The 16776-nt window shown below is 42.1% G+C and overlaps 1 protein-coding gene across 4 annotated transcripts in view; it reads right to left on the reverse strand.

Annotated features, from left to right (window-relative positions):
* Positions 1–16776, reverse strand: part of CYFIP2 (cytoplasmic FMR1 interacting protein 2) — a 67595-nt gene that overhangs the window by 13083 nt on the left and 37736 nt on the right. For 3 of the 4 annotated variants that reach the window (XM_081181106.1, XM_081181104.1, XM_081181105.1), the window contains exons 21-28: positions 16549–16668; positions 14839–15038; positions 13344–13431; positions 7395–7538; positions 6679–6769; positions 5554–5684; positions 867–939; positions 346–440 (exon numbers count right to left, since the gene is read on the reverse strand). In XM_081181106.1, the coding sequence (XP_081037232.1) occupies positions 346–440; positions 867–939; positions 5554–5684; positions 6679–6769; positions 7395–7538; positions 13344–13431; positions 14839–15038; positions 16549–16668 (942 nt within the window). The remainder of the gene's footprint in view (positions 1–345; positions 441–866; positions 940–5553; positions 5685–6678; positions 6770–7394; positions 7539–13343; positions 13432–14838; positions 15039–16548; positions 16669–16776) is intronic. The other variant, XM_081181107.1, reaches the window with a different exon arrangement.

Here is a 16776-nt window from a genome sequence, read left to right on the forward strand (position 1 = left end):
ATGTGAACCCGTATTTTGACTCAAAATCCATTTGGAATAGCCCAATAACATGATTGTGGCAATCAGGAACAAACTGATTCTTTTTTTATCTTTGCTTCAGTTAGCTTCTGAGTGATATCAGGGGCCATCATGAAACACACACAGTGCACTGATCCTCAGTAAAGATAATTTAATTTTGCTTGGTAACAATGAAATATCTATGGACAAACTATACCGTGTAGAACTGAAACGAAGTCAGTATCCAGAAAGACTTCTTGTAGCTCAGAGATAATCTGGGAATTGCGGGGAGGGGGGGGTAATGTGAAATTTTTAGTTACCCCGTGTGGGTTTCAATGTCATCCTTACCTGCGGTGTTCCCAGCCTCTCTATTAAGGGAACCAGGTGAAGTGGGGCATATTTGGCTTCGAGACGCTTCATGCGTACCTCCAAGCGTTCTCCTTCTGTTAAGCGAGCAGCAAACAGTGAAATGAGAAAGCAAAACGGGAAAAAAAATTCCAGCATTTCAGAGTCACCTCCCAACCATTATCCAATTCTGGGACCAGTGTGACGGAACAAAAGCAGGGTAGCGCATCGCAAAGAAGGGACTCTGCGATTTACAGCCGCAACACCAGCACACTTGTAAAAGGATCTTGTTTTGAAAGCAAACTTCTTGCTTTTGCGGATAAGGGTTGTGAAAAGTTACCTTTCATGAGGACTGCTCAGCAGGGCGACTACTAAATTCAGTTCAATGAATGGCTGACTAGTGCTAAGGGCCTAAGCAAGTTTCGTTGAAACTTATCGATTGCCAGCTATGTCTCTGCAGCTCTATAGGTTTAACACATCTATGGGAATAATGACTGACATCTGACCACCTCTCCACTCCTTACCTTTGATGTAGACCCTGGGCAAAATATTTTGGAAGGGAGCAGCATGCAGCAAATCACACACTTCTTCCTGGGACTGAGGCAGGAGGAAGAAAGATAAAAGGTGTTAAAAATTCCCTGTGGGACTAGTTGTTCAGCTGTCTGAAAGACTTGGGGTGACCATACTGATCTATGTGCCTCCAGAGGGCTTATTCAAATATAGCCCAATCTCATGGGTGACAGAACTGGAAGAGAATGCCTTTTGAATCCATGTTAAGTTTATGCAAACCAATACAAGATTTTTTTAAAAAAACTATGGTAAAATCTGGAGCTTTGCTGTGGTTCTTTAACTCATCTAGTAATAGGATCTAAGGCAAGGATGGATAATGGTCCAAACCCTGTGGCTGAACAGTGCGACACTCTGCCAGGATTCCAGATAAGTGCTGCTCAACCTCATTCTACTTTGTGTGAGTGTCTGCACCAAGGTATACCTTGTGTGGTTACAAACATTTACACATGGTCTCCATTTGTAAACCTAAACCACTTAGAAGTAACTTCTGACAAAAGCAGTATATAAGCAGTAATAATAATAATAATAATAATAATAATAATGATAATAATAATAAACCTATGCAAAGCCGGTACTGTAACTCAATAACTCAATTCCTATTCCTTCTATTAATGCCTCCTAGCCAGATCCTTCTGTCCAGGAATTCTCATGTACCATGTATCTAACAGGCCTAATGTGGAATAATAATAATAATAATAATAATAATAATAATAATAATAATAATAATTTTTATTATCATTTATCTGACTGGCTTTCCCCAGCCACTCTGGGCCGCTTACAACCCATAAAAAATTGTAAAACATTAGACATTAAACACTTAATTAAACAGGGCTGCCTTCAGACGTCTTCTAAAAGTCAGATAGTTGTTTATTTACTTGACATCTGATGGGAGGGCGTTCCACAGGGCAGGCAGGCGCCACTACCAAGAAGGCCCTCTGCCTGGTTCTCCAAAGACCTCTCTGAAGAGGATGACGACTTAGCAATTGCAGAACTTCAGAAGGACAGCTCAGGCCTTGCAGTGTATAAATTGAGCCACCTAACACTCAGAGCAGTTCTCTCTTCCATCAGCTTGCCAATGAAGAAAGAGAAGGCACAATCTATGGACATCTCCATACAGCACTACAGTAAAATACCCCTTTACATTTTATGAAACTCAGGATAAGTTAGCAGTGGGCCTTCTGACAAACCCAGGCCCTACTAGTAGACATCATGGCAATATTAAGCTCTATTGCATTTATATCTGCTGTCCTAAGTACCTCCTACAGGGAATTAGCCTAGGTCCTCAAAACCTCAGGCTCAAACTAGAACTGGCACTGGAAAATATCACAGATATCCCAGTTTTCAATACATAAAAGCCACCAGAGGGGTGATGGTAGTGATGGTAGTGCCACTTGGATGGTGCTTGTGGCACTGTGCAAAGGGTATTAACTCTTCCACCACACTGTTTTCCTGATTAAAATTCCCTTCCCCCCAATCCCCTCTCCTATTTACCGCCCAGAGGAAAATATATAACTACCAGGTTACGCATTGCGCTAATCCAAATTACACACACCTCTCAAGTTGGCTTTTAATTTAAAAAAAAAGAAAGCAGAACATCCTGTTCATAGATCTTTAAGTCTAGTTTGCCCTGAGGCTGACCCTGCTTTCGTTAGTTGGGTTTGGGATTCTGGACCTGTTACCTGATACTGTGTGACTCCAGCTAACACCTCAGCGTGGGGCTTAAAATGGCAAGCTTAAACACAGTCAGTGTCCCTCATGTACCCGGACCCAGAGAATTTTAATGAGGTACAGACTTTCCCAGTACAAAGCCCAGAGAAAGAATCCTAGACAGGGATGCTACCTGGTATGAAAAGCGAAACAGCTTCCCCTGGTGTATTCTGAGGCCTTTGGGGGAGGGCAACTGCTGCAGACACATCCAATACCTTGCCACTGAAAGCAGTTTGGAAAAACTGCTCTAAGACTCACACACACAAAAAAGACTGTCTGGTGGTTCATTCCAAGGAACATGTGCAACAAAGGGAATGCAAATCTCTGCTTGGCACCACATTTATAAACACACTTAGAAGCCAGTGTAGTGCATGTAAATTGGAGACTGCAAAAAAAATCACTGCAATTAATCATTGCAACCGTCTCTAGGTTTAGAAAACGCTATCTCTTGGGAGGGACTCTGTAGCTCTGTGGCTGTGAGGCCTATGTTGATGAATGAGAAACCTTACATAATGTCATATGTATGCTTGGTTTTATGATGCTCTACAAAAGGCATTTACTGTTGATGCAAGCAGATAGTTAAGACCTACAAATGTTAATGAGGAGAGAGAAATAAATAGTATCAAAATTTCAATCCTCAGCATGCTCTTTTGGTAGTAAGACCCAAGAGACCTTAGGAGGGACTTACTTCCAAGTAGCCATGCTTTTGGACTAGGCTGGAAGAGGCCGAGAGGGAACCACAGAAGAATGAGAAGCAACTTGAAAACACATACAGATATTCAAAGGTAATCCAAAGTGCAGACATACAAAGAGGCAAGACCTGGGAAGCAATAATGCTGGAGGAGACTTGAGTAATGGTTGGCAGCAAATTCTGCATGAGTCTACGGGGCGGCACAGCGACAAAGTAAACCATGATGGCTGCAGGCTGCATGCAAAGAGGCAAGACGCTGCAAAAGGGGAGGTGCCAATATATCTCTGTGCGAGGACACATTCAGAATGCTGTGATCAATTCTCCAATCACCAGCCATGCCTTGTAGTGTCAAAAATACGTGCACAGGTCCCTCATCTAAAGCCTTGGCTGCTTACCAAAAATAGCACAATGAACGTCCTAGAAGATGGGTTTCAACTTCCATTGCAATACTTAATAAATAGTTAACTGTCTCATGGTATGTGACTGCTTCCTACTTTTCAAGAAACCCCATGCTAAATGTCCAATCTCATCTCGAAAACAGAGGGGAGGCCTTCATTGCTGACTATGGCAGAAGGAATTCTCCTTCCATGGCGGGCAATGAAGAAGGCGTCCGTCAGCCCACATCTCTTATGTTTAATTACCTGTGCTTTGTTGCACATCCCAAGCACAAGTTAATAGATTAGTAAATTGATAGATTAGTTTGTCCTTGGAAAAGGAAATGGGTTTCTTTCTTTTTAATTAATCATACAAGAAATTAAGTGGCATTACGATGTTCAGGAAATCATGAATTCAGAAGGTCTTTGTCAAAGACCACTCTATGATTGGCAAAACCACTAGTACTCTGGAACTTTTATCCATAACAATAACAATAACAACAATAACAACAACAACAACAGTGAAATTAAGAAAAGTAAGCTTGTGTCGAAATGTTGTCTCTTCAGTCACAAGCAGGAAATATATAGACACTCGTAGAGGAAAAAATAATAAATCAGTCATATCGAACACAGTAACCAAATTTGTATTGGATTGAGTTATGTGTGCCTTTATGGCCATCAGAAAGTACAAAGGAATGATTCATTTTACATTATTTAATCCAAATCTTCACTGATGAACTTAGAACTGAGAGAAAGACTGGATAGGTTTATTCACATACAACACATATAATTTCTGCTGATTGTCCTTTCCCAGAATACTTGTCCTTGGACTATGACCCTGATGCGCTTACCTCCATGCTGCCATTGGCATTTTGCTCCTATATCAAAATAGTATTGGCTCCCTAATACACTAATGATGTGTCTCTACTATGAAAAGCAACTCAGTGAATAAGTATCCAGTAAAGGGGTGGGGGAGGCTGTTGTGCACATTCAAGCGCACATTAACATTATGCAGATCGGAAGGACCAACATAGCCACAATGGGAGAAAATGCTGTTCAAGAGAGCTATGATACAGTCAAGCATCCCAAGAAGACACATTCTTCCTCTTAGCAGAAGGTGGGATGCACCAAAAGGATTAGGCTGGGCACTAAGGGATATCCAGAAAGCAACTATCCGCACTCATGGTTTGGTGCTGGTGCTAAACCAGATGTGCAGGAAGTAGTACAGTGGAGGTACTTTAAGAATTCAGGCACTGTGTTTGCAAATTCAAACAGCAATGTCATGCAAAGTATGCAACCTGTAGAGATATCACTATTACTAGCAATCCTGAAGTGGGGTCTATAAAAACAGGCAAGGGACCAACAAAGGAGGAAGTTGAAGGGACACGTAGACTGTTTGGATTAACTCCGAGCAGGGTACATACCCATACCACATAAAAATGCCATGCAAATGAGAGCCCCCAAACTCCCCTTTATCCCTATAGCTCCATGCCATGTGTATGTAACACACTAAATCCACAACGAAGCCTCATGATGATCTGTTCTTCCAAACCAGTTAAAAGCACAGAGCCTTTCTGTTCCTGAAACCACTCCACAATCCACACCACTTTCATGTTAATTTAATTCCCACATGCCATGGTTTGTACATTCCGATTTCCACCAGCTATCTCCTCAAGTCTATTCTCATTAAAATGGCTTTACAACTGATACCAAACCATTTAAATACACACACACAAATGGTGCCACCCTCATTAATTAAATCACAGCTGCATCAACATATTAACTGAACTGGGTGAGCTCATCTGGTTGGTTAGTTGATTTATCTATTTAAAACCCTGCCAATTTTTGAAAGAACTCATTTAAACTCACCAAGGCCTGCTCTATGAGAAGGCAGAAAAGAATGGCATTACCCACTTCTCTCAGGCTCTGGAACACATCCGTCTTGAGCTCTGCATACTCAATTATATCCTTCAGCTGGTGATGGAAAAACTCCAGGATTCCTAGTAAGAAGCAAGAGAGAAAGGAAGAAATTAACTAGGGATTGATATGATAAGAAAGAAGGGTACCAACTGCGAAGAGCAAGTTGGTGTTGCCTTTGGAAGTAGCTGTGGTCCTGAGCGCCTGCCTCATACACTCTCCTTTCATTTCAACTTTCTTAGAAGTCTGTGGCTCGGGCTGCTCCACACCTGAAGAGCAATGCTGTAGAAGGATGCTACTGACAGCCAATCATACCCGGAAAAAAGTAGGGGAAAGAGAAAGATACTCCAGATACCTCTGTTTCTTGTGAGCTCAAGATGTTAGGAAATATTACTTTCTCTAAGGCCCTGTACAGAGTAGGCAAAACAACAGCAACAAAACCACTGCAAACTAGAGGATTCCTATTTGGAATTTAGTGACCTTCTAGTCCTAACATTGTGGCCCAAGGGCAACCTGGCAGGAGCTGAGAATAGCAAACTGGACAGGGGTGGAGCAAACCTATATAGCCCCATCAATTCAGACTAGGTCAGCATTGACATAACATGTGCTGACATGCTGATGCTCGTGTTCCACCACCGTCCAGGCCAAATACAACTCCATCCCCACCTGAAATCTCTTGGGGTAGGTGGACAGAACAGCTTTCTTGAATGATAACCCGGCTATCTGCTCCTGGTGGGATGTCAGCATGGACTCTCCATAATCTTTAGTCTTTTAGGAGACTTCTCCACACATCGACATCAACAAACTGAAACCACAGGAAAAGGCAGTGCGGTATAATGGGCTGAACACTGGACCTATGCCAAGGACACCTAGGTTCAAACCTCCATTGTTATGAAGGTGGCCTTAGGCAAGTAACTATCTCTTGGCATAACTTATTTTAGAGAAGCATAACCGCACATAAGCCATCCTGAGCAGAATGGTGAAAGTGCATTAATACAAATTTCACAGATAAATAAAGATGCACATAGGGAAGAACTGACATTGATAGCCATCTTATGAAGCATTCCAAGTACCAACCTGGAGATCCATACTCATGCCTTGGCAGGCGGCAGATCTTTGGCATCACCTCTATCAAGGTTTTCACATACTGAAGGATGGTCCCTTGCAACTACAAGAAGCAGAAGAACAAAAAGGTCAGCTCTAGAAGATCAGCTTAAAGTTGAAAGCTTATTCTGTTTTACAAAGTGGCCACAGATGCGGTTATGAAAATGATTTACAACAGTGGTGTTCCTTTTTTTAAAGGTTCTAAACAAAGCTTCAGGGGACCCTGGGGAATGGTTGTGGCTCAGTTGGTAGAGCATCTAGGGATGGGAGAGGACCGTGTCTGAAATCCTGGACAGCTGCTGCCAGTCATCACAGAAAATATTGAACAGGAGGGAATATTGGTCTGACTCAGTATAAGGCAGCTTCCTATGTTTCTAATTGCAAAGTGAGGTCTGGGGAGATCAGAGACTGATATAAATGTGCACTGCAGATAGGTCCAGGAACATCTTTCATTTCCCAAGTTCCTGGTGCTTAATTTTGTTCTCATTGTCTTTGATCCAATACAATGTAATCAGAGTCCAGAACAGAATATTTTCAGTGGAGATACTCTGCCAACCCAAAACAGGCATCTCAATGTAATGGAAATTATATTCTAAAATAATATACATTTTATTTTTAAAATGTATTGTTCAATATACAGAGTTGTTTTGACTTCCTGGCCTGAACCTCATCCACAACTTCACCATTACCAGGCTCTTGACGATCTTCAGCAATTCTTCCATCACCACAGCAATCCCTTGGTACCCAAGGAGCCGGCAGATTGTCTTGAAATGAGGAGGTCCCACAAAGTTCCGGTAGGAGCTATAGATGTGGCTGTAGGCGATGTTGAGTGGCTGTGGGGGTGGGCAAAAACAAAACCATTACTGGATCTTCAAAATATATTGAACAGCTATACAAATTGTTTGAAGCTTGCAGATCACTAAGTAAACATTTTCCTATTTTGCTAATAATATTCCAGAATCTAGTGGTAGGCTGACAGAGAATTTTGAATTCTCTGCACAAAACTCTGGAATCTCTGTCCAAAAGCAAATGTGCCTCTCATGCAGTGTTCTTTCCCCTGTTGTTATCTGTGTTTCTTTGCCAACTCTGGACACATTTTTCTTAGGCTGCACTCCTGTACACACTTTCCCAGAAGTGAAGTCCACTGAACTCAACGTGTCTAACTTCTGAGGAGACATGCATTGTTCAATCTCCATTTATAAGGAAAGTTATATGAACAAACTGTGATTGCAACACCATTACCACAATAAGACACTGGATGTTCACTTCTGTTTAACATGTCCAACAAGTACCCTTTGGCCTTCTGTTGGCTTTCCTTGTATTATTCTAACATCATGATTACAGCTTCCTATGAATCATTAGCTTGTGCATCAATAAGGTACTATATTTTGATATCAATGTGATAATGGAATTAATGTAGATACTGGAGTAAATATAATTAACATGATTGGCTGATGCCAAGCGACGGTAAATTGTGCCATGACATATAAACAGAGGTCTCTTTGCTTTGTATGTTACATCATTTTCATTAAGCAATTTATGGAAGATTGGAACACCAGGTGTGTAGTCCATTTAATGGGAGTGTCCAAGTGAAATCTGAATAAGCAATAGTGAGAAGTGCTTTGCTATAGTCCTGTTTCCCAAGACTTTCATCATAGCCTTGTTCAGACAAGTTCAGTCAATATGCAGAGTGAGTGAGGAGCAGGATTGTGTGAGTTGACCCTTCACCTCAACATGTTGATCAGAGCTCCTGATCACAGCCTATGCACAACTTTCTAGTGATGAGGTGAAGGTAAAACAATATAGTTATAAAAATTTAAAAATAGTTTAAGAAATGCACATAAGGATCACTTTACGTGGGACAGTGATGTTAAAACAAGTAAATTCTTTAAAAACGTGTAAAAATCATTACAAAGATGAGCACAAGAAGTGTAGTTAAGTTACTCCCTGTATTAAGTAGCATAACAGTTGCAGCTATTACAAATACGAAAATAACAGCATGTGGATGCTAAACAGCTGATGACTATTCAAAAGTGGATTTACACACTGAAAAAGGAAGACTGCAGCTACTGAACAGAAAGGGATATAGCAGCAGTGAATGAACATGTTCTTCTGTGTGGGAGTTTTAGCAGCTCTTTGTCCCTGCCTGAATTCATATGTAGCAATAAGCAATGGAATAGAAAGGAATTAATTCAGTTGCTAATGGATACTTGTGCTTACTTCATATTCCTGGAAAATAAATATGATGCCATTTTTACAAAAGGAACCCAGAAGTACTTGCGGTTCTGAATTTTCAGAAATTGTTTAAAACATGCAAGGCATTATGTATCACTGTTTTTGAGGCTGGAATCCTAAGCACACATTCCTAATAATAATAATAATAATAATAATAATAATAATAATAATAATTCCTAAACAGTGAGACGTGCTTCTGAGTAAACATGCATAGGATTGTACTGTAAGATTGGTTAATAAAAAATAACTACTGCCGATCACAGAGCTTCAATTCTAGTTGTGGATGTTTTTGGATACAGTATTTTTAGTGTGGATTAAAGAGAGATGGGCACAGAGAGTGTTTAAAGAATGCTCCCCAATTTACGTGATTTCACTTATGTGCACGGGGGGCCAGAATGTTACCCCCACATAAGTGGGGAGTCATCTCTGTTTCACAATCACACTGGAGACACTTGACATCAGCTCCACACCTTATAGGCAAAGGCAGAGTGCAATTTCCTGTATTGCTACCAGGACAGACAGAGTCCTTAAATTAGGAAACAACAGAGAATACCATCCATTCTTCTTGCATTAGGTAACTAGAGACTCCTTAAATCAGAATTACTAATGTTATGCTACCAGTATTTTTTGGGTGAACAAACTCTTGAAAACAATAGTCATGTGCTATATTTGTACATATTATTTCCTGTTTTGATGGAAAGTAATACATTCCATTTTTTTAACCTACAATGGTTCTGCTGCAAAAGGTGCTATAAAGGTGAATTTACGTGGGTGGCTGGCTGGCTATTTTCTCTTGACAGTCATCTCTGACAAACACTTTCCTATTGCCCTGCTTATAAAATAATAAAAAGGAACCTGAGCCATCCAAACATTACTACGGTATTTTAATTTCAAGTACAGTGACAAACAGTAATCCACAGAAAAAAGGACTCATTTTTTAAAAAGCATGTCAGTTTGCTCAACAATGCTTTAGAGAACCTAGCATGAGAAATACCTAGTGCTTTCCTATTTTTCTTTATATTTTCCTGTAGATACACTTGAACATAGGAAGTCCCTAAGACTACAGCATGCAATTCTGAACCTGATCCCAGTCATCTCTCTCTCCCTTTCCACTTATATAAATGATAGAATTGTAGAGTTGGGACCCGGGGGGTCATCCAGTCCAACCCCTGCAATGCAGGAATCTCAACTAAGGCATACATGGTTTGCTTAAAAACCTGAAGGAGGCCTTTCCACTCTTGAACAGCTCTTATTGTCAGAAAGTTATTTCTGAGTTTAATCAGAATCTCCTTTTTAGCACCCAGAACAGGGGAATACAAGCTGGCTCAATCTTCCATGTGACAGCCCTTTAGACGTTTGAAGACGGCTATCGTATTTTCCCTCAGACTCTTCTTTTCCAGGCTAAACATACCCAATTCCTTCAACTGTTTCCCACAAGGTTTGGTTTCCACACCCCTGGTCATCTTGGTTGCCCTGCTCTGCACATGTTCCAGCTTGTCCTTCTTAGATTGTAATGCCCAGAACCGGATACATTACTCTTGGCGTATTGATTTTCACATGGCAAGAGTGTTCATCAACTGTAAACACTGAACTTTAAAATGACTAAAACAACAACAAAAAGATTGACCTGCAGTTCATCTAAACGGCTGTTGCTTGATTTGCTGCCATTACCTACGTTTTACTACAGCCCATAACATTCAAGTAAATCCATCACTCCAGAATGCCAAGTGCATCTCTGGAAGAGACTCATAGGCATTTCTCTTCTGACAGGTGAAAAACAGGAACTAAATCTCAAGAAAACAGCTGTGCTTGACAGCCCCTCTCATCAATCTGCTTTGGTGGGTAAATTTTACTCTTTGATATACTAGATCAGAAACTAATGAAAACCTGGCCATATACTTCTCTGGAGTCAGCACGGCATCCTAGATCCATCACCTGGGGTCCACTGGGCGTGTGGACCCCAGGAAAGCTGCTATGGGAATGTGGTCCTCAGTGTTAAAAAAAGGTTTCTCCACCCATCTTACACGATGAAGGGCCCCTTAGAATGAATAAATAAATAATGAAAATACAGTGGTACCTCTGGTTACGTACTTAAGTCGTTCCAGAGGTCCGTTCTTAACCTGAAACTGTTCTTAACCTGAAGCACCACTTTAGCTAATGGGGCCTCCTGCTGCTGCCGCACCGCCGCCACGCGATATCTGTTCTCATCCTGAAGCAAAGTTCTTAACCCAAGGTACTATTTCTGGGTTAGCGGAGTCTGTAACCTGAAACATATGTAACCCGAGGTACCACTGTATACCAAGCAAATGAAGTGCTAACTTTACATGAAGCAGGTAAAATGGATCAGCTTCTGTTGGTGGTGGAGTAGGAAAAGCGTTTGACCTACAGAAAATTCTTCATTCTAAAGAATGGGAACTTAGTGGAGGAACAATCTATCTGCTGTGGCCCCCATGTGGAGGCAGCTGCATATTGCAGTCAAGATGGTAGCATCTCCATACTGCAGGTTTAATATGTATAAGTGCTTCCACATCAGTCCCAGACCGTCCTCCTTTCTGCGACACGATGAAAGTGCATGAAATTATGCATGGATAATTCTAGAACTCCTAGGCATCCAATGAAGGTGAAGATTAAAAGATAATAGGAAGTGCTTCTTCACACGGTACATAGCTAAACCATGGAACTTGTGGCCACAGGAAGCAGTGGTGATCACCAACGTGGATGGCTTTAAAAGAGAATTAGGTAAATTCCTGAAGAAGGCTGTTGAAGGCTACTAGCTACGATGGAGGACTTCATGGTCAGAGGTAGTAATGATCCTGAATACCAGTTGCTGGAAACTGCATAAGGAGAAGAGTGCTCTTGTGATCAAATCCTGCTTGCAGGTTTCCCACAGGCATCTGGTTGGCCACTGTGAGAACAGGATGCTGGGACAGATGGCCCAGCAGACTCTTCTTAAGCTTACTGTGTGAAGAATATCCATGCTTGTGCTGGAATAGCCTGAGGATGACTACTGAAGGACCATGGAGACCTTCCATTTGATGCAGAGGAACAATGTGTCATTTCACGTTAGTCATTATTTTCAGATGGTTTTAACTGGTCTGTTGCTGGAGTAATGTGTAGATCAGATCTAAATCTTGGCTAACACAGACAATGGCATATCCTATCAATGTGATTTTGCCGTCTCTGCAAACAGATGGCACCATAGTGTTTTATTTTTTAAAATAATCACGTTTCAACCTTCTATAAAGCAAATATATAGAGTCATTAGCTCTGATTAAAAACCCGAGCCTAAAAATACAGATTGTGATGATCCAAAGAAGTGATCGGAGCACACCAGGGTGGGGAACTTGAGGAACATGTCTACAGTTGGGGGCCTTGTTGTAAATGCCTTCTTCAATTCCCACTGCAAAGATATCAGCACTGTCTACTTTAGAAAGAAGTTTCTGTCTTCAGCAGTTGGAACTGCCATGAGCAATGAGCAAATTTCCTGCTGTGCCAGCATCCTACTCTCTCTGTGTGTACACCTTTGGATTATGGCCATTAACTCAATGATTTTAATGAAAAACATGTTTACCATGTTTGCCTCAGTCCAAAGCTCTACAGATGCTCTGATTAAAGAATGAGCTCCAGAATTTGCATTGATTGACTTCTTCATTCATTGTAGTGTTGGGGAAAGGCTTTGCATGTGGCCTAACACTGCTTGCTATGTACATAGGAACATTTTTTTGCCATGAAATGAACCTCAGGTTGGAACAGAAAAATGTACAGGAGTCAAGAATCTGATCCTGCATTGTGATTGTCATTTGATGGAAATACTTAAAACAACAGTTTCCCAGGTCTGAAACCATGGTTTTTAAAACCCACAAATAAAGGGTACTTGAGAACAGAGGAGATGGGGTGATGAAAAGGAAGCCATAATTTATTGGACTGGGATCATTATGCATGAACCAGGCCCATCTGTAAAGGGGTAATGGATATACTTCTCCAAAGCTTGTTTTTCTCCAATAATAAGGAGAAAAGGAAGTTGAGACAACAGGTGGGGTGATGGATATTGCGATATTTGTCCAATGATAAAGGAACATTATGGGAGGGTTAGTAACATTAACATTTAAGCAAGGCAATGCAGTAATGGAGCACTGATGCAGACGGTTTGTGTAATGATGTGAGGACTGCACCAGCCCCCTGCAGTATTTCCTGGCACAAATCACATGGAAACTGGCCAAATGGACATCATTTGTGAAAAATGTCTCACTGACCCTCAGATACACTAATGTTACAGAAAGCCGCAATGCAGCTGCCATGCTCTGACATTAACTGAATTAAGGTGCATCTTTCATTAAATCATTCATTTAAATGAAACTCCTTCCAAACTGGACTCTGAATACCCAATATGTTTCCTGACTCACCTTAGATCCATAAAGATAGTACGGCTGGACGTTGGCTGGTTTATCTCTCTGGGGTTCTTGGGTAAATGGAATTGCTGTCCGTACAAATCTGGTATTTGTGGAAAAAATGGAAGAAAATGGCATCCGAAGCTTGTTTTGGAGTAGATGTGTATTGCACTATGATTCCCTCCTTACATTATTACTTTATGCACCAAGTTAACTAATTATTTTCCTGCATGAACTGGCAGTTTTACTAATATTTTCAGTTAGAAACAATATTTTCCTATTTTTATTGTATTCACCTACCAAGTACGGTAAAAAAAAACCCTTTTATTTTACTTGTGAAATGAACATTTCTAACTGTTAATACCAATCACTAGAATTTCACTGTTACTGAAAATATATTTTAACATAAATGCTTCTTCAAAGAACTGTATCAAACAATGCTACATATTTTTATCCGCAGTTTAGTCAATAGGCTCATTATAATATAATATAATGGAGCTCCGTGTCTATTATGAATTCTGTGGGCTGTATCCAATGGTGCAGAAGGCAGAGCTCAGTCAACCAACCTTTCTCTTCCTCTCCTCCCTCCTCCAGCCTCTGAAAACCCTGCAAATGTGAAAAAGGGCTGCAATATGAGGGAGGAATTATCCAACAGCAAGTGGAAGGATTTTGGTCCAGTAGGACCCCCGCAGGGACTGCGGGGGGGGGGGAGAGATCAGCTGTATGCTTTTCGTTCCCACAACTTTGGATACAACCCCATCACATTTCAGTGGCGTAGCGTGGGGGGTGCAGGGGGGGCCGGCCGCACCGGGCGCAACATCTGGGGGGCTGCTCGCACTCGCAGCTCTCTGCCCCTACCTGGCTCACTCACTCTCTCTCACTGCAGTGCTGGCTGTGCGAATCCAATCCGAGCCGCTGGGTCGCTGCCCACTGTGGAGGGGGGGGTGCCAGGCGTGTGGTGCGGTGCGGAGAGAGAGCGAGGGACTATCTGGGGAGGGACAGGTTAGGGGGCGCAAATTACTTGCCTTGCCCCGGGTGCTGACAACCCACGCTACGCCACTGCATTTGTACACAAATATTTACAGTATCCTCTAAGACTCCCACATTAACCAGCTTTATGTGACCCTTCCCCTTCCATCCAACCCTGACAGCTTAATGAGATGTCATTTTTCTGATCTAAAATTAACTATGCCAAAACCCTGACCAACTCAAGAGCAATGCCTATAATTGTTTTCAGTTTCAATACTCTATTGTGAAATTGATTATGTGTAATCTACCTTGGTTTGGGTCAAGAAGGATGAAGAGCATGAGTCTTGAAATGCACCCATAAGCTATAACTAGCCTTCAAACTGCACCTCACTTTGAATGACAGAACTGTAGAGTTGGAAGGGACGGCAAGAGTCTAGTCCAGCCCCCTGCAATGCAGCCCCAATGTGGGGCTCGAACCCACGACCCCCAGGTTAAGAGTCTCATGCTCTACCAACTGAGCTATTTGACATTTTCTTCTTACCTGTTAGTAGACCCATTGTAGCAGTAATTAGGTAAAAAGTCAAAGTTCAGCTCCCAGAAGACATGCAGGGTGATGCGACCATAAGGAGCCGAGACATTGTGATTGGCCTCTCGGAACATGGCATCGAAACTGTCCAGGGTCATGTGCTTGCACAGCAGTCTGTGCGTCAGACGGTTTATCTCCAAAAGCCATTCAAGCTCCTGCACCCAAAGAAAGGAGTGGGCACTTTTCTAACAGGTTGTGGACTGAAAACACCATACATCTGATCTGGACTGATGCCAGGGGAAGAATTATAAAGACAACACAATATTCTTAACAGTTATATTTATACCGCTTACTTACATCAGCTGACTAACCCTTACAAAGCTTATTATTGTACCCATACTGCAAACTGTAGAAGAAAGGGGAGACGCAGGCTGAGACACAGTGACCTCCTAAGACCACTGACTGGATTTATGGCAGAGACAAGACTTAAGGGGTTCAGGCTGAATTTTCACAAGGCAATCTCTTAGCCATTGTATCACACTTGGCAATTGCTTAGTGACCCAACTATTTGAAAATCTCATACTCCAGTGCACGGTTATTTATGCCTCTTCTTTGCCAAGAAGAGAACCAATAAATTTTATCTACCGTATTTTTCTGTCTGTAAGTCGCCCCCATGTATAAGACTCCCCCCTATTTTTGGGAACTCAATTTTAAGAAAATGAGGTGAGATGGCCCAAAGTTGTTGAGCTTCTCCCCCCATGTAGCTGCGGGCAGCAAACACTCCCTAGATCGCTTCCCACATGCAGCAGCATCAGGGGAAACTGTGCTCCCACCTGCCAGCTGGTTGGTGGGAGCACAACTTCCCCTGATGCCGCTGTGCGCGGGAAAGGATCTAGGGAGTGTTTCCCATGCACAACAGCACCGGAAGTTGCGCTCCCACCAACCAGCTGGCTGGAGGCACACAGCTTCTCTCACCCATGCAGCTGTGTGCAGGAAACACTCCCTAGATCGTTTCCCGCTTACTGCAGCATCGGAGGAAGTTGCGTTCCCACCAACTGGCTGGCTGGCGGGCATGCTGCCCCGCCCCCCCATTCCACTGTCCATGTATTGGACGACCCCCGTTTTTTCACACGATTTTTGAGTCACAAAACCTCGTCTAATACATGGAAAAATGCGGTATGTTATGCTGAATGCCCAAGGTGTGGAGGCTATCAGCAACCACTAGAGGATGTTGACAGTTCTTCCCCCATCTGGAGATAAGTCCAGTGACTGTGGACAGTCTCCTTCGGCACCATTATCAAAAGATGCATTTAGGATTGACAACTTCCCTTTCTGATTCCTGATTGTAACATATCCATGAGCAAGACCTGAATCTACATACTGTAAGCATGTTAGTAATAAGAGAATAGACTCCACTGGGCATTATAAATATACTAGAGATGCAATATTTGTGCATTGGGAAGTAGGTCTTTCCATTCTGCTTCCTCTCCTTAATCCAGATCTGAGAGGGTCTTGGGAAAGATCATATGGTGCCCAGAGGCATTCTGACTATGAGAAATAATGTATCTGGATCTTCTCTCCACAGTACAGCTGTTCTATGTAAAAACTTACAAAATTGAAGAAAGGAAAAAACATGTTGAGGTTACTACTGTTGTTATTTAGGAACACCCCCCTCCAACCTGCATCCTGTCATCCAGCCTTAGTAGAGCCACTGGGAAAACTTACCACAATGGATGTCAGATCCTCACTTTCAAAGCGACTAATGGCCTGGTCTAGTGATTTGTACATTGCGGCTGAGATACGCTGAGTGATGAGTCTATTTAGGTCGATGGATCGGCCCAGCAGCTGTGGAAGTCACAAGACAGACAGCAAGTGAGAAGATGATTAAGAAGTGGTCCTTGATTCGGAATTACTATGCAGAGAGAAAGAACTAACTTGTACCCCAAATGTATG

This window comes from Podarcis bocagei, assembly GCF_964188305.1.
Source record: "Podarcis bocagei genome assembly, chromosome: 2".
Taxonomy (NCBI): domain Eukaryota; kingdom Metazoa; phylum Chordata; class Lepidosauria; order Squamata; family Lacertidae; genus Podarcis; species Podarcis bocagei.